A 19,595-nucleotide genomic window follows, 5' to 3' on the forward strand; every position below is an offset into this window, starting at 1 on the left:
TTCCTTCCTCTTCTGTCTTTCTTTCCCTTCATTCTTTCCTTTTCCTTCTGCCTATGGGTGACTCTGCATTGAGTGACAAGCCAAGTGGTTTCTTCTGCACAAGGAAGCCATATACATTACCCTCGCATCCAACACGCGTTAGTCCAGCACGATTCACGTCCAGCACAGAGAGCAAATAATTAGTATTATTTAATATGATTTAATTACTGCAACACGAGTGTGTTAGCATAACACACACAGAGCTCCGAGAAGTGGGCGAAATCCGCAGAGTTCACCTCTAGCACGATCACCCCCGGTCCAACTCGGTCATACTGGACATTCCCATGATGATGATAGCCAATGAAAGCTTCTGATCAAGTAGCCTTCCCCGCCCGCTATTGTGACGTGATCGTGATGCTGCCCAATTAAAAACGCTTCTGCTGTCACGTGATGTTTTGTTTAAATTTCTCCCGCCACAGCGCCACTCAGTCGCATAATTCGCATTGGAAGGTGCTTTTTTCTTGCTGCATTTTCTGCCCTAGTTACTGCATTTTACCCTGCTCACGATACCTAGGAAGCCTTCTGAGAACCCCAAGAAGCGTCGGCACCTCCCTCAGGCCACCAAGCTAGAAAGCTTCGAGAGGAAGAAGAAAGGGGAGAGGAAAGTTGACATTGCCAAGGCCTACGACATGAATGAAGCCAACGTGAGGACCATAATAAAAAACCAAGACAAGATCCTGGCAGCCGAAGGCTATCACATGGGACTTCATACCAGGTTTGTTGAGGATACGATGGTAAATCGGAACGGTAATGTGGTAAAATTGCCAACGATACCACGGGCATTTGGAATTCATCTGGATGGATTCCTGCCGAGGATACGACGGGCAAAACAGTGTGACCAAAACCCAGGCGACTCGACAGAGAATGTATCGTACTACAGCACTGAACATTTAGCCTGACACTGAGTACATATTAATATTTTAGAATAAATATCAATCATTTTGAAACCCTTCTCATCGGCGTGTGTACCAGTTTATAAACAAAGTTGCTTCTCCTTATTCTCTACCGAGTCAGCGACAGCGATCACTTTCCACAGTCACGAGACAGGGCTCTGGCAACATTGTGAGAAGCATGCCCTTTGCTGAGTATTACAGAGTGCTAGGACAGGCAGAAGCAGGACCTTCCATGGCTGTGGACGAAGATAGTGATTCTGAGTGTGATTTCGAAGGATTTATGAGGGAGGTTGAGGAGGAGCAACAGCCATTACCCGCTAGTGACGCCAGCAGCCATCCTCCGGGGACCCAGTAGGACTACCTACAGCCTTGGATACCACCTTCCATTCCCAGCAAGCCCACCAACACTATCCTAAAAGGTTAGTTATCATTCATAGCACAGTACCATTTATTATAATTACAATAGTACCAATATATGTATAGGTATATGGTAGGTATTTAGGGTGACTTTTCCTTGGGTTGCTGACATAATTCATTTTTCCCCATAAGCTCTATTGTTTGTCCAACACATTTTTGGTCCAACACGTGACCCATGCATGACAATATTACCGTGTTGGACGTGAGGGTACTGTACAACACTGGGTGCTAGCCATATAACCAAATTATGGCACCTGGTGGTGGGTAATTAAGGCATTCCATCGGATTGAGCCTGCGTAGATTTATATCCAAGGGTTGGTTGTTTTTATTGTTCATGTAATGCCACATAGGGATGAGTGAGGCTAGTCAGTTTCATCTTAAATGTCAGGACCAACTTGCCTAGCCCTGGACTCCTACACTTCTCATGGGGCAGCATAGGATTGGATGATGGAAGGATGGAATGGATGTAAAACTGGAATAATCATCAAACAGCTACTCTTCCAAACACCTTTCTGTTTTATGTACTATATTACATGCATTTTACATACCACACAGCAAAGGCATGCAGCCAGAAAACTTTGCCCTCACTACCTAGTGGCAGACTTGAGGGGAGGCATATGCTCCATCGGCGTGGCTTTAGGGCCAGGATGGGATGGGGCTCAGACCTGTGCCAGAGGGCATAAATGAAAGGATTATAGCACTGAAAATATTGTTTGGAAAATTCCTGGTTATAATAATATTGGCATATACTCCACAGCTTGGCTTGGAAGATGATGAGAAGGACAGATTCTAGGATGATTTTGTTTGTGTGGTTGGTGGTATGGGGGATATAATGAAATTGCAGTTTGGGGTGAGTTTAAAAGGTCATGTTGGTGCAGCAGTTCAGGGATATAAAGGGTTGCATGTATGGGACAAGGAATGCAAAAGGGGAGAGGATACTGGAGGTCGGAGAGGCTGTGAACATGATAGTTTGCAACAATTTGTAGGAAAAGAGTAAGCTGACTGTGTATGAGTCTGGGGGTAATAGTAGCCAGATTGACTTTCCTGATTAGCAGGAGTGTTAGGAGGTTGTGTAAGTTCTTGAGAGTGATGAGTGTGTGCAATAGCACAATTTACTGATATGTGACATGGTACTAAAGAAGTGGATAGTGAAGAAGGACCTGTGCACCAAGGAGAAAAATGTGGAAATTGAAAAACCAAACAGTTCGGGATGCCTTCTACAGTGAGATGAGGAAAGTGGTGGCCGAACAGGGAGCTGTAAACAGAAATGTCAATGAGCAGTGCAGAGATCTCAAGAACAATCTCTTGTGTTAATGGTTCAGTGTGTCGATGGACAAGGGGCCCATCAAGACATAATGTAACATGGTGGTGGAGTGAGGGTGTAGGAGCCACCCTTATGTAGAAAAGAAGACTTTTCCAGGAATGGAAAAGGGGTAACAGAGGAAAATACCTGATGGCCAAGTGCAGGGACAAAAAGGATGTATACAGGACAAAACTCATAGTGTGTGACTTCAGGATAAGGGACTGAATAGGGAGGCTGCCAGAGATTGAACAGCATGGAGAGCTGCCATGAGGTGACCAAGGCCAATGCATGCAAGCATGTTGGAGTCTTTATAAATGATATGATATGATATGACGATCAGGAAGACTCCATGGATAGAGGGAGTTGAGAGGATTTTTAAGCTTTTCCTTTGCATTTATTGCATTAATAGTACTGTATTATATTATTTTCTTCCTCTTTTTCCAGGATGAATATGAGTGTATTTGAGTCATTCCGGAAGGTTGACATTTATGCACTTGGGCTAGTGCTGTGGGAGGTGTGCCGTCGATGTGTGTCCAACGGTTTAGTGGATGAGTACACCCCACCTTTCCATGATGTAGTGCCGAATGACCCCAGCTTTGACGACATGAAGAAAGTGGTATGCGTGGACCAGTATCGGCCCATGATCCCTAATCGCTGGACCAGTGATCCGGTCAGTTCAGTATTACATAGTATATTTAGTACTGGTGCTTTCCTGCAAAAATTTGTGGGACTATTTTGCAGTTTAGACCTGTGATTATTTTATTTTAGATATATCTAATAATTGTGTATCAGGAACACATAATGGTAATTTACAATTATAAATATGTGAAATTATTCTGCTGAATGCATTAATAGTCTCTTTCCAGTTCAGAATGTCAACTTTTTAAAAAGAACAAAATACAGTAAAAGTCCTATTATTCGGCAGCTGAGTGTTCGGTAGATCCGACATTTCGGCAGTTTTGAGAAATAGTCCCATTTACGAAAATCATTGATTGTTCAGCAGATGTCCGGAATCATCTCGGCAGTCTAGGAAGTGTTATCTGTGGCTTGTAGGCCTAATGTTTCATTACACTTCTGTATGTTCACTAATTTCTATATTTTTATTCAGATTCAGGTATAGTAATGTAGTGATTACAATATTGCACAGTATCATACACTACAGTAACCACCCCCACCAAATTAGCGAGGGTTACGTTCCAAGCCCCCACGCTAATTCTTGAAATTCTTTAGTTCTTGATGCCTTCCTGAAAATGACACTTACCGGTAATTGAGTAGCCCATGAACCACTGACACTGTAATGCATTACCCATAAATAAATGTTGCTTGTTAAATCAGTTTCCCCGTTGTTTTTAGCTGTACCGCTGTGACAGCTCTAGTATTTTTATTCCTTAGCATAATGGTGGAAGCAACGTTGGGTCTGGTTAGTACTTGGATGGGTGACCGCCTGGGAACACCAGATGCTGTTGGCATAACGTTCTCCCTACGTGTCGAGTGGGGTTGGTGGAGGATTAGTGCCCCTCCCTGTAAAACAATTAACTCTAAGCCCTAGGCCACCCCGTTTGGGATACATGGCGTCTGGCAATGAATGAATGAATGAATAATGGTGGAAGGGACTGTCTTGTTTAACTGAACCTAACCTAACCGAGTTTAACTGTACCTAATAATTTAACCAAACCTATCCTAACCTAAAGTCAGAAAAACACTTAAAAATAAACTGGAGGAATATGAATTGCTAAGGTCTCTCTGATGAAAGTTAAACATACATTTGGTGCTCATTCTTTTGTTTGTTTTTGTGCTTAACATGAAAGAGAGAGCATTGATGCAAACAGTAATATATCCCATTAACCCCTTAATAACCTCCGGCACTGAACAACCTTATACAGTACCGATGTCAGTGATGTTAAGTTAGTGCGAGCTATAAAGAAAACTGAACAATTATGGGGAGGGAACGAAGGTCACTGGTATGTTTACATGACTACGCTACGATTCCAAGCAGTTAGGCGGTCGGTTAATCTCAGATGTTTTCGCCTATTTGGTAAATACACTGTAACTTTATCAATTTTTCCGTGACTCATAGCGAATCATAGCATGGGTTTAAGAAGCTAAATAACACATTGCTAGGTGAGCCAGACGATTATCTTCACATCTTTAAGAAAAATAAATTGGTTTCAGAAGAATGGAAGAACTTTACTCTACGTACTCAGAGAGAGATTTAATTTCTTCCATTTTCTTATAAGATGTGAAGATAATCGTCTGGCGCACCTAGAAATGTGTTATTTAGCTTCCTAAACCCATGCTATGATTCGCTGTGACTGACTGGAGAATTGATAAAGTTACGGTGCATTTACCAAATGGGCGAAAACATCTGAGATTAACTGACCCCCTGACTGCTTGGAATCGTAGCATAAAGTCGTGTAAACATACCAGTGACCTTCGTTCCATTTCCAAAATTGTTCACAGTTTTTCCATAGTTCACTAACTCGACATCGGTACTGTAAAGGGTTGTTCAATTTCGGAGGTTATTAAGGGGTTCATGGAATACTTTACTGTTTCCATCAGTACTCTCCTTTCACATGTAAACAAAAAAACGAACAAAAGAGTGAGTGCTAAATGTAAGTAATAACTTTCATCAGAAAGACCTTACCAATTCAGATCCCTTTACTTTATTTTATGCAATTTTCCGACCATTTTATTTTGTTTGGAAAAAGTACTGTATACAGTACTCACTCCAAACATATTTGTAATAATATAAGTAGTGATGAATTCACCAATACAAGTGATGTACTGAGCTGGTAGGTAATATTCCGTATCATTTTGGCCATTCAGGAAGTGTTATCTGACATGTAGGCCTACTGTGTCATTACCCTTGTATATGTTTGCTGATGATACAGTGCTGTTGAGTGAAGATGAATGGGAGTTGCAAGGTTTGGTGAATGAATTTGGGACAGTGTGTAGGAGGAGGAATCTGAAAGTTAATGTAAACAAAAGTAAAGTTATGGTGTTTGAGAGGAATGAAGTCACAGATTGTGCAGTGAGGTTGGATGGTGAGGATATGGAGAATGTGAGTGCATTCAAGTACTTGGGTAGTGTGATGAGTAAGGATGGAACTTTGGGGGATGAAGTGCGTGAAAGGGTACAGCAGGGAAGGAAGGTTGTTGGTACACTGAGAGCAGTGATGAGAAATAGGGAGGTGAGTATGGAAGTTAAGAAGTCACTGCATGATAGTATTGTGATCCCTACCCTGACGTATGGAAGCGAGGCATGGACCTTACAAGAGGGGAACAAGTCAAGAGTGAGAGCAGTGGAAATGAGTTACTTGAGAGGAGCATGTGGAGTGACGTGGAGGGACAGGTTGACGAATGAAGAAGTGAAGGAACGCTGTGGGGTGGATGTGGATGTGGTTGAGAAGATTAGGAGAAATACACTGAGGTGGTTTGGACATGTGGAGAGAATGGAGAATGAAAGACTTACTAAGAGGGTGTATGTGGGTGAGGTGGGAGGAGGGAGAGGGAGAGGTAGACCAAGGATGAGGTGGAGGGATGGAGTTGAGAGGTATATGAGGGAGGGGGGGGTGAGTTGGGGGGAGGGTAGTCAAATGGTGGGTGACAGAGCGACTTGGAGGCGTTTTGTCTGCGGCCACCCTTTGCGGGATTAGGGCGTCGGGCTATAGATAGATAGATAGATAGATAGATATTTCAGATTCAGGTATAGCAGTGTATTGATTACAGTATTGTACAGTATACAGTACTCTCTCCAAACACAGTTGTAATACTGTACCATAAGTGGTGATGACAGTGTTCACCAGTATATTTAAGGTACTGAGTGGGTAGGTTTTTGATTATTCGGCAAATCTAATTTCTCGGCATCATCCTGGTCCCATAGATGCCGAATAATGGGACTTGTACTGTATATGTTTTTTTTTTGAAGCTGTAAATTGTATGTTGTAGGTAGAAAGCCAGTTTTAGACAGAAGGGTTCTAATTATGCATACAAGGGGTAAACAGGGGTTACTTATTTCTCTTGTTAACGGGTTCCTGTTAGTCTGGTATATGAGAAAGATATGAAGTTTACATTGTTGTAGTATACCATGAATATATACTGTAATGGGTGGTGGGAAATGAACACCATAGAAAGTGGGCTGCAAGTTAACAAGGGTCAAGAATCATTGCCATTTAAAATGCCTGGGTTGTGCCAGCAGATAGTTGGAAACCTTTCCCTCAGGAGGCTGTATGTTCACTCATGTTGAGTGAAAAATGGGCTTTTGAACTAACAAAAATCTGTTATATTTACAGCATACTCCCGATTATCCAGGACTGCATTATCAGGCATACGACATTATCTGGCATAGCCAGTGGCTGAATTAAAATGGTATCCAGCAGTAAGCATAAAACCTTTGACATTATCTGGCATGAAGGACCCTTTTTTCTGGCTAAAAGTACATTATTTTCCAGCATGAGACAGTTGTTATCAGCAAACATTGAGCCATAATCACAAAAAAAGAAATCAGAGAAGGAAATATTTGTACGCAAAATGAATGGAGTTATTCTGTACTGTGATATGAAAGTGGTGGAGTGTTCAGGGAGGGAGGGAAGGAGGGTTGATGGTTGGTGGGCCTGGCAGCTGACAGGGTCTTGGTGATGGGTAGGAAAGAATGATAAGGCGGTAGGGAATAGAAGAGTTTTTATTGACTAAGGCAGGGGAAGGAGAGTTCTAATGCAGAGTTTTCATTGGCTGGCAGCAGGTAGGTGGATGTTCTCTCACTCTCCAGTATATTTCTCCGCAGCTATGGTGCCAATATACAAACGAGCTTACATTGCACTCTATGTCACTCCCAAAACATCATTATTGTAATGGCATGGTATGGACATCAGTTATGCTACTTCAGTACTGTATAATGCAAGACATGTGTTTGGTAAGGGTTTTACAATGCGTGTGTTTATACAGTACTGCTGGGTGAAAGGAAATGGGTCTCTTGGCTAGGGAGACCTTGATATAATCCCCATCATCAACATGAAATTGCTTCTGTACATAAAATTACAGTGTACTTAACAGTACATTACAATATTTATCATTAGGAATGTCTATTAGCTGTTTATTTTTTTTTTTTTTTTTTTTTTTTTTTGAGGGGTTAGACAGTGAATAAGTGTTATAGGGTTGGGGGTTAGGGGTCCCTAGGGGGGACTTTGCATAATCCGGCATTTTGACAGTATCCGGCAGGCTTTTGGGTCTGTTATGCCGAATAATCGAGAGTTAACTGTATTTATTTTTTGTTTATTTAATATCATGGACCATAATGTGGAATGTAGCACTAGATTTATAATTTTTGAAAGTTCATATTTGTTTAACCCCTTAACCGCGGGGCGTCACTTTCTTGACGTTCTGGCGCGATGGATCATACCGTGGGGCGTCACTTTTGTGATTCTGTGTTATTTTGAATTCTCCTGGGCTTACAAGTGGTGGCTTGTATCATCTATCAGTACTGCCAATGTCCAACACTAGTCACCACTCCTAATCTCATCTGTACTCCCATGCATTTTGACAATTTAGCCATTTTTCCCCGTTCTTGACTCCCCTCCCTACCTCTCCTCCATTACCCTCTCCTCTTGCCTGCCCGGCCGCGCTGCGCTAAGCAAATCTTCCCCGGAATTTTCCACTGATTTCATCCATTGAATTAAGCCCTATGCCCTATTCTTATACAAAATAATATACTGTATACCAAAAAAAAAATAAGGTAACAGATAGAGCCGTACACCTGGAATTGGCTAATTATCACCTGACAACACCTCACATGCACTCGTTCGCCAATTTCCCCCGGTAATTTCCCCTTGAAATATGCCGTATAATGTATTCTCGTAATAAAGATATATACAGTAATCCCTCGCTATCCGATGCACTCTGTATGTGATATTTCGCGTATACGATCAATCTTCTTTAGTACCCTTGGCTCTCTAAATGATTGTTCCGGCTCATACTTACGATCGCACAAGCGCGGTCGGTCCAGTGTTCCTCAGCACAAGTCGATAGGCATTTGTTTGGACTACAAGTAGCGAATTGGGCTACTTTTGGAAGCCCTGCACTACTAAATTTTTAATTTAGCTACTTGCAACTTTTTGGGCTACTTTAAAAGTAAGTTAGGCCAACTTGGGCTACCAATGAGATGAAAGTCAAAGGTTGAGTAGTGATTATGTATCATTGAAAATATAGCCTAATATAATTACCTTTTGAAGACACAAAAAGATAATGAATTATAATTTATCATATCATCCCTCTTTAAATTTCTCACACTAATGCAGTAAGTAAGGAGTAACTTTAGGCTTACATCACTTCGAACAAGCTTACAGGAGCATTAATGGAGCAGCATTCAACTGGTAAGTTGTGCAGTTAAATTACTTGCGTCTGTATGTATATACTCGTGGAGAGAGAGAGAGATACTGTAGATAGATATATTGATAGATGTATATATACTGTACATAATTATGTTGGGCTACTTTATACCGAAATTTTCTACTTTTGAGGCCTGTTACCCCTACTTTTGGTCACAAAAATCTGGCAACCCTGGCTCAGCCTAGTCTTTCCCGCACTCCCGTTTGGTTCACTAGCTTTGTATTCCTGTGCATTAGCGACGTGATTTTCACTATTATTTCTTTCCTAACCTCAAGTACAAGTTCTGTGATGTCTTCCAAGCGGCCTGCAAACTCTAGTGCCTCTGATCTCAAGTCTAAGAGATCCAGGAAGAGCTTAAATTTGGAGTCCAAGCCCAACATCATTAGGCATCATGAGGGAAGTGAGGGAGTAAACTCCATTGCTCACACCCTTGGTCTGGCCCAGTCTGTGGTATCAGCAGTGATTAAGAAAGCTGCCAACGTTAAGAAGGCTGGTGAAACGAGCTTGTCAAACCTTCCATCGATTGTTTAGTGTTTTGGGTGAAGAGGGAGTGAGGAGCGAGTGTTTACGGTGCTGGGACGAGTTTGTGTGACACGTAAGTTTTATAAGTCAGTGTTTATGAAAATGTTTCAAATTCTAAATTGGATGTGTTTTTCATTGCTTTGCGATTGTTATCATTAAAGTATTGCACATAAAACATCTTTTATTTATAGCCTCCCTTGTCATACCTTTCGTCGATTGTTTAATGTTTTGGGTGAAGAGGGAGTGAGGAACGAGAGTTTACGATGCCGTGACGAGTTTGTGACATGTAAGTTTTATAAGTCAGTGTTTATGAAAATGTTTCAGATTCTAAGTTGGATCTGTGTTTTTCATTGCTTTGCAATTGTTATCATTAGAGCACATAAAACATCTTTTATTTATAGCTTCCTTAGTCAAACCTTCCATCGATTGTTTAGTGTTTTGGGTGAAGAGGGAGTGAGGAACGAGTGTTTACAATGCTGGGACGAGTTTGTGTGACACGTAAGTACAGCACATAAAACATCTTTTATTTATAAAATGTATGGTACAGTATAGCTTAAGGGCACATAAATATGAGTCTGGGAACGCATCCCTATTTTTCCCATTAAACCATAAGTTCAGTATATGATTGCTCGATTTACAATTCCCTATTCAGGAACGTAACCCAATCAGATAGCGAGGGAGACCTGTATATGAAAGGAAGGGAGAAGCGTAAGTCATATTTACATTCACCTGGAACTACCTATTTTTTTTATGTATTGTCAAGATTTCCTACCAATCATTTCATAGCATGTAAATTATCAGCTGTCACCCTATTGACCTTGTCAACCCTTGCCTTCCCATATACGCTGCGGGAATCAGTTCCTTGTTGTCGTCTGAGGTGAAACCATGTCACACTCGCGCCTCGCCATTTCCACCGCCTCTGCGCCCATTGCAAAGGGCCCTGTGACCTCTACCCTTAGAAAAACTCATGTGGGAAGCCGTGAAGGACTTAGTGACTCAGCAGTGGAACATGAACTGGCAGAATTGTCAATGATAATGATGGATAGTGACTTTGATCTTTCGGGTGAATCGTGTGATGAGCCTGGGGAGGAAATCGTGACAGAAACTCCTAGTATGAGTGCTTCAGTGTCCCAAGTTATCCCTAGCTCCAGGGGAAAGGAGCCCTTAGTGCAGCAAGGGAAGGAATTTGGGAAGTGAGTGAAAAGGCGGTGGGTTAGCCCCGGAACAATGGCCCCGCGTGACCCAGCCCGCCATGAGTCCCGAGGTGAATCACCTCCCTGCTCCCCCAGCCCCACTTCACTAATTTCTTCCTTAGTGGAATTTTCTCCTGAGTCTTCGTCGTCGGAGTCTCCACCAGCAACTACAGTGAAGGCAGGCCATAGGGGACGAGGTAAATCCTTGACTCGTAAAAGTAGAGTAGCGACTAGAGTAAGGGCTGCTAGTGCTACACGGCAACCTAGGGTCAGTGAGAGTGACCTTGAAACAGCCCAGTCTGCCTCACCCACCCTACACCGCCACGTCAGGGAATCCTGGACGCCTTCGAGTGGATGGAAGGTTCCGATTTCATCCCTGAACATCTCCATTTTGATGAGAATTCCTCAGGGATACAGCCTGCCTTCACTCTTGACGAGGATGCTGAGTGTGTGGACTTCCTTTTGACCTTCCTTGATGACGAAGTCATGCAGCACATATGTGATGAGACTAACAGGTACAAATCACAATGTGCTGCAAGTGGTGCAGGTGCAGCGAAGATGCAACAGTGGACCATGCTGGGAATGCAGGAGCTGTATGTGTTCTTTGCCCCCATGCTTCTCATGCCACACTCAAAGAAGCATGAGCTGGAAGAATACTGGTCAATGGACCCTTTACTACCCTCACCCACCTTCAATAAGTACAGGTAAGCCCTTAATTCTCGCGAGGGTTACGTTCCCAGACCCTTTGCATATGTGGTAAATTCGCGTATATGTTCTGCCCATGTGTGCCCATAATTACGCATGTGTAGTATATTACATCTGAATAATACTGTTTATGTACTACATACACCTCATAAACTATCATAAAGTATGAAAAACAACAAATACGTAAGAAACTTAGCACTGAAAGCTGACAGGCACAGGCATAGGTGGAGACTCTTCAGCAGTCTGGTGCCCTAGCCCTCACTGCCTCCTGTATGCTACATTCTGCCTGTGAACAGTTGACTCATTCACCCCAAACATATGGTTCCGAGACAGTTCACAGGCATAGGTGGAGACACTTTAGCACAGTCTGGTGCACTAGCCCTCACTGCCTCCCGTATGCTACGTTCTGCTTTCTTTATTGTATGAACAGTTGACTTACCCCAAACATACGGTTCTGAGACAATTCACCGTCAAGTCAATTCACCGTCAAAACATGGACAATTCCCCGTCATTCTATAAATATACTTATTATTGATTAATTAATACTTTAATAACTAATTTCCAGAGGGATTTTATAACTCATATAAGTAAAAAACTAGTGTACTGTACTTGCTAAATAAACTGGTATGTAAATAAATGACGGGGAATCGTCCTGACGGCAAATTGTCGCCGACATTCCTTCCCTAAGTTTGTCCAACACTTTAACTTTCTCTGTCAGTGACATCACTTTATGAGTCCATTTTGGTGTGTTACCACATGCATCACTAGAACTACACTTAGGCCCCATGGTGGCAAACAAGGCAAGCAATCACTGGAAGGCAGAAAAATAAGCCACAAATAAAGATTCACGAGTCACGCATGGTTCGACCGTCGGCTTCAAACTGACTGTGTGGTGCGTGGTAGACCGACCTCTCACACACACACACACACACACACACACACACACACACACATATATGTTTGCACACAGGCAGCAGGTAGGCGTTTTTATATTTTATTTATTTTGCCAGTACAGGTAAGCCCTTAATTCACACGAGGGTTAGGTTCCCAGACCCTTTGCGTATGTGGTAAATTCTTGTATATGTTCTGCCCTTGTGTGCACATAATTACACGTCTATACGTATATTACATCTAAATAATACTGTTTATGCACTACATACACCTTATAAACTAGCATAAAATATTAAAAACAACAAAAATGTAACAAATTTAAAACTGAAACCTGACAAGCACAGGTGCAGGTGGAGACACTTCAGCAGTCTGGTGCACTAGCCCTCGCTGCCTCCCGTATGCTACATTCTGCCTTCTTTATTGTATGAACAGTTGACTCATTCACCCCAAACATGCAGTTACAAGACAATTCACAGGCGTAGGTGGAGACACTTTAGCAGTCTGGTGCACTAGCCCTCACTGTCTCCCGTATGCTACGCTCTCCTTCTTTATTGTATGAACAGTTGACTCACCCCAAACATACAGTTCTGAGACAAGTCACCATCAAGTCAATTCACTGTCAAAACAGGGACAATTCCCCGTCATTCTATTAATATACTTATTATTGATTAATTAATACTTTAATAACTAATTTTCAGAGGGATTTTATAACTCATATAAGTAAAAAACTAGTGTACTGTACTTGCTAAATAAACTGGTATGTAAATAAATGACGGGGAATCGTCCTGACGGAGAATTGTCGCCGACATTCCTCCCTGAAGTCTGTCCAATACTTTAACTTTCTCTGTCAGCAACATCACTTTACAAGTCAGTTTTGGTGTGTTACCACATGCATCACTAGCACTACGCTTATGCCTCATGTTGACAGACAAGGCAAGCAATTACTGGAAGGCAGAAAAATAAGCCACAAATAACGATTTGCAAGTCATGCATGGTTCGACCGTTGGATTCAAACTGACTGTGTGGTGCATGGTAGACCGATCTCCCAGGCTCCCACACACACATACATATATGCATGCACACGGGCAGCAGGTAGGCATTTTTTATATTTTATTTATTTTTCTTGTATATTGAAATTACTTATTTGAATACTATAATTTTGTTTTAATTATTGTACGAAAAATTCATGGATAACCGAAATCGTGTGAAAAAAGTTCGCGTGAATTAAGGGATAACCTTATATTAAAATTATTTATTTGAATACTATAATATTGTTTTAGTTATTGTATGAAAAATTTGTGGATAACTGAAATCGTGTGAAAAAAGTTTGCGTGAATTAAGGGCTTACCTGTACATGGCCAGAGATCGCTTCCAGAACATCATGGGAAACCTGCACTTTGCCAACAACGATGTACCTTCCCAAACCGACCCACTCTGGAAGATCCGGGAGATTCTGAGCAAAATGAAGGATAAGTTCATGTCATTCTTCCGCCTCTTTCAGAAGGTTGTCATAGATGAATCCTTGGTTTTGTTCAGAGGACGTCTTAGGTTAGTATAGTACATTCCAAGCAAACGCCATTGCTTTGGAATCAAGTTCTTTGTGCTGTGCAACTGTAAGACGGGGTACATCCTTGACTTCATCATCTATTCAGCCAGCACTGTCGATCTGGACAAAACACACCCCCTTGGCTTCTCAGGCTGTGTCGTGATAGTGCTGCTTGAAAGGTATTGTGGTGGGAATCATGTGCTGTATACTGACAACTATTATACAGCACCGAAACTTGCTAAATATCTTTCAGAGCACGGCATCGGCTCCTGTGGCACTGTGAAGAGCAATCGTGCCCACTTCCCCAAATTCCCAGAGGCAGGAACCTCGCAGCGAGGAGACGTGCACCTATGCAAGTCTGAGAAGATGCTGGCAATACGATGGCATGACAAGAGGGTCGTGCACATGCTCACCACCGAACACAAGGGGGAAATGAAAGACAGTGGGAAGGTCGACCGTAGGACAGGCGAACCTGTGAGGAAACCTGATGCTTTCATCGACTATAACATCAGCATATGGCTGGTGGACAAGTCTGACATGATGATTGGAGAGATTGACTGCCTCAGGAAGAATACTAGGTGGTACAGGAAAGTTTTTCTGCATCTCATTGACGTGACGATGCTGAACGCCTTCATCTTGTACAAGATGAGGGTAAAGCCACCCAAGCCCTTCTCCCTGAGGTTGTTCGCCAGGACTTGTGTTCAGCAGCTGCTTGAGAGATATGGTAGGGTGACAGCAGCAACTCCAAGGCGCCATGCTGTAAGACTTCCCGACAGACTTGAGCAGAGGGCGTACATGGATCGGCACAGACTGCTGCAAATGCCTTCCACAACCAAGAGGAAGGCTGCGATCCGCAGGTACCAGGTGTGTGCACATACCACCCGACGCACTCCTGAGCACAAACTCATCTCTTGGCAGTGTGCTGAGTGCCAGGTTCCCCTCTGCGTCACCTGCTCTTTTGATTACCACAGCCTGAAGCAGTTCTAAAATTGCAAGTGGAAAATGTAAATAATGTGTAAATAGCAAGTGAAAACAATGGATGTAAATATGATAGAACAGTGTATCCATCCATCCATCATCCAATCCTACATTGCCCCATGAGGAGCGTAGGAGCCCGGGGCTAGGCAGTTGGTCCTGGCATTTAAGATGAGAATGACCAGCCTCACTCATCCTTGAGTGGCATTACATGAGCAATCAACTCCAACCACCCCTTGGATATAAACCTTCACCGGCTCAATCCGATTGGAGGGCAGTAATTACCCACTAAACTACCAGGCACCAAAATTTGGCTATATGGTTACCACCCATCGTAGTAAATGGTTTCCTGGTGCACAGGAAACCATTTCGCTTGTCACTCAGTGTAGAGTCACCCACTGGATGAAGGAATGAAGGAAAGACAGAAGAGGGAGTGTAAAGTCACCCGTAGGCAGAAGGACAAGGAAAGAATGAAGGAAAGAAAGACAGAAGAGAATGGAAGGAAAGAAGGATGGAGAGGAAAGGGCAGACACCTGAGAGCAGCACTACATAATATAGTTTTATAAGTTACTGCAAATGACAGTGCATAACATTGTGTAAGTAAAATAGAAGTGTAAATATTGAAAATACAATAGAAAATGTAAATAGAAATGTAAATAATTAGTATTATAAGAATATGAGTACAAATACTTGAAGTTATGACAGTGAAAGTGAAACCTTGGCTCTCCACGTATTTTGCTGAAAGAGAAATTGAATGCCTACTGTGACAATAAACTATTATTACTAAAGGAAACTTATGGATTAAGACTGCATATATATATATATATATATATATATATATAAGTGTTATATGGACTTGGAGAAAGCTTATGACAGAATAGATAGGCAAGGTATGTGGAAGGTATTAAGAATATATGGGATAGAGGGGAAATTGTTGAGTGCTGTGAATAGTATGTACGAGGGAGCTAGGGTTACGGTGCGAGTGGATGGTGAGCTGAGTGAGTTCTTTGATCTCAGTGTTGGACTGAACAGGGTTGTATGATGTCTCCATGGCTGTTTAATATCTACATGGATGGGGTTGTAAAGAAGGTGCAGGGTAGGGCAGTGGATGTGGGGGTGGCTCTAATGAATGAGGGTGAGATTTGGAAGCTCCCGGTGTTGTTGTTTGCTGATGATACAGTACTGTTGAGTGAAGATGAATGGGAGTTGCAAGGTTTGGTGAATGAATTTGGGACAGTGTGTAGGAGGAGGAATCTGAAAGTTAATGTAAACAAAAGTAAAGTTATGGTGTTTGAGAGGAATGAAGTCACAGAGTGTGCAGTGAGGTTGGATGGTGAGGATATGGAGAATGTGAGTGCATTCAAGTACTTGGGTAGTGTGATGAGTAAGGATGGAACTTTGGGGGATGAAGTGCGTGAAAGGGTACAGCAGGGAAGGAAGGTTGTTGGTACACTGAGAGCAGTGATGAGAAATAGGGAGGTGAGTATGGAAGTTAAGAAGTCACTGCATGATAGTATTGTGATCCCTACCCTGACGTATGGAAGCGAGGCATGGACCTTGCAAGAGGGGAACAAGTCAAGAGTGAGAGCAGTGGAAATGAGTTACTTGAGAGGAGCATGTGGAGTGACGTGGAGGGACAGGTTGACGAATGAAGAAGTGAAGGAACGCTGTGGGGTGGATGTGGTTGAGAAGATTAGGAGAAATACACTGAGGTGGTTTGGACATGTGAAGAGAATGGAGAATGAAAGACTGACTAAGAGGGTGTATGTAGGTGAAGTGGAGGGAGGGAGAGGGAGAGGTAGACCGAGGATAAGGTGGAGGGATGGAGTTGAGAGGTATATGAGGGAGGGGGGGATGAGTTGGGGGGAGGGTAGTCAAATGGTGGGTGACAGAGCGACTTGGAGGCGTTTTGTCTGCGGCCACCCTTTGCGGGATTAGGGCGTCGGGCTATAGATAGATAGATAGTTATATAGTAATAGGAATATAAAGTGTGAGTGTTTTTTTTGAATAATAAATGACAGTACCAGTGGGGAACGAGCGCAAGTGGGAGGATCATGCGCGCTCGTAATTTTCATTGCTTTCACAGTGTTTTTTTTTTTGGAGTATGGATTCCAAACTATTTGAAAATCATAGAATAATGTTTCTAGTGATAACATCAGGCTGTGGTAATCATATTACGGGGTGTCGGGAAGTGTAAAGTGGAGACTTCGTTACCCAGCTTTAGAGGTCTCCACAAGTCCTACAGTACTCGACGAAGGCTCAACAAACATCCCAGGAGAAAGCTGAAGGTATGTGCCATATGCATATGTAATTATAATACTCTAGGACTAATAACTGATTTTTGGCAAATATTTGTAGCAAGTCTGTTGGAGCACGAATATCCTAGCGTGACACGCAAGTCGCGCCAAAACAACCCTGCGGTTTAGGGGTTAACGTCTGTCACATAAAGACTGATATATTCAGCATTTTATATACCAGTCTAGTACATTAATGTCTGATGTAGGGAACAGCCACTTTCCTGAGCATTTTAGTGATGCTGTAGTTCTTTCTTTTATGTATTCATACTATCGTTTCTAAATCCTACCCATCCCATTTCTTACTAAATATAAGGGATAGGGTGATGAGTATCATCATCATCACATAATTACTTGATTAATCAGAATAATCCAGATTTCTTTTCTCTCAGGTGTTGACGGGCATGTCTAAAATCATTCGGGAATGCTGGCATCAGAATCCTAATGTGCGGCTGACTGCTTTAAGGGTAAAAAAATCCCTTATGAAACTGGCCCAAGAGGAAAGTAAAAACAAGCTGGATCTAGAATACTAATGTGGTTTTGAACCTATCTTTGGGCCCCCACACTCCTGGTAGGATAGTACTGTAAAGGACTGGATTATGTATGAATGGAATATAAAGTGTAGAGGGATAGGCTGAGTGCCTTCTGGTTCCTCTTGTGATATTAATACTAGATAAGTGATCTTCATTTTTACTGTTATAGTTTTGTAAAATGTGTTTATGGCCCTCACTCACATCTTGTAAATATATGCTCTGCCATTTAATTGTTCTGTGTGTAAAGCTTAAGTTTCTGATGTGTCTTCATAGTTTTGGATAACAGGAGTTTAAAGGTAATGATTTATGTAAAGTAAATAAATATCAACAATCATGTTACAAACATGATAATACAGTAATAGTATTTTATATTTGAAAATAATGAAAATTACATTGTATTAGCAAAAAAATTATGAACACAATTAAAAAAATTGAAATTGTATCTTGAGAATAATGGATTGTCACTTGTGATTACAGAAGTTGGAATTCCTCAGTATTTATTTATGCATTGTGAACAGTTTTTCTCCCAGGTGCTGCTTTTAACAGCTGTAAGAGTTATAGTTTCAGTCCCTCATCCTGAGGCTGTCTTTCATAAGCAGAATAAAATTGTCTACTATTAGTCGGAATACCTGTGTTCATCACCTAAATGTCCAATCATATGCACACATTGTCCCATACTGTGGAACTACACACTCATCTCACCATTCACAATTCACTGAACTCTGTATCTTCCTCTTTTACAGTCCATATTTCACTGCCATAACTCTCTCTCTCTCTCTCTCTCTCTCACACACACACACACACACACACACGAACAGCCGGAGAGAGAGGACGTCCCAGGCATCGCTCCTGACCTTGACTGTTTAGGTACTTGATCGGTACGTTAAAGATGGCCGAAAATGTAAACAATGAGGGAATGGAATTTCAAGGATTTGATGCTAATACTAATGTCATGGACCTAGTGAAAACATTAATTATGAGGATTAGTGAACTCGAAAAAAAAGTAGAGAATCTAGTGATAAAGGATGTGTCAGGAAATACGGAAACCACCATACAGAGTCTAATCCAGTCCAACGAAACAGCCAATGAAGAGATAAAGAATTTGAAGAGGGAAAATGTTGAACTGAGGAGGAAACTTGAAGAGAGTACTAATAAAACGGAGAAGGTGAGTAATGTACTAGAAGAACACAAGGCAAAGTGGGCACACGTAGAGGAAGAACAGAAAGAAGTGGTCAGCTTAAGAGAGATCATCCAGGAAGAAAGGGAAATGAACAAGAAAGAAATGGAAGAAAATGTAGTGAAAATACTGAAGAAAAAAGAAAATAGTGAGAGAAACTGTAGAAAGGAACAGATGTGTGATAGTATTTGGAAACAGGGAAGAGGAAGAAAAGGTTAGGTTCGCAAGACTCGAGAGAGACACGAACATGGTGAGAGGAATATTAGGCAAGATTGACCCGAAGGAAACAAGTGGGTAAAAGAAATTGAGGAAGTAAGGAGGATAGGGCCTTATAAGAAAGGGGAAACAAGACCAATGAGAGTCAAGTTTACATCAGAAAGTGTAATAAATGAGATACTTAAAGTGACCTGGAAATTAAGCAAAGAGGCGGGGATGGAAAATATTATAATAAGAAAAGATCTGAATGAAGAAGAAAGAGAAGCTTTAAAATCATTAAAGGAAGAAGTAAAGGAAAAAAATGATAAGAGGACAGAGGAAGAACGTAATACTTTTTTTGGAGAGTATTGGATATGAAAGTAAGGAAATGGTATTTAAGGAAATAGAAGTGAAGGAAATTAGGGGGATGGTTGTGAAAGATCAGAAGTTGAGGAAGTGGTACGGACAGAGAGTAGGAGAGAAGAGGGTATTAATAATGTCAAAAATAATTTGAAGGTGATATATACTA

The 19,595-nt window shown here is 41.8% G+C and overlaps 1 protein-coding gene across 1 annotated transcript in view; it reads left to right on the plus strand.

The window, feature by feature from the left end:
• The window catches only part of sax (type I BMP receptor saxophone), a 62,305-nt gene extending 43,902 nt beyond the window's left edge, over positions 1 to 18,403 (plus strand). The window contains exons 8-9 of the mRNA XM_080278804.1: positions 3,097 to 3,322; positions 17,554 to 18,403. Of these exons, the coding sequence (XP_080134930.1) occupies positions 3,097 to 3,322; positions 17,554 to 17,694 (367 nt within the window). The 3' untranslated portion in view covers positions 17,695 to 18,403. The remainder of the gene's footprint in view (positions 1 to 3,096; positions 3,323 to 17,553) is intronic.
• The last annotated feature ends 1,192 nt before the right edge of the window (positions 18,404 to 19,595 follow it).

The sequence above is a fragment of the Coenobita brevimanus genome, chromosome 75 (assembly GCF_032717465.1).
Source record: "Coenobita brevimanus isolate Jiangsu-jjx chromosome 75, ASM3271746v2, whole genome shotgun sequence".
In the NCBI taxonomy this organism is placed as follows: Eukaryota; Metazoa; Arthropoda; class Malacostraca; order Decapoda; family Coenobitidae; genus Coenobita; species Coenobita brevimanus.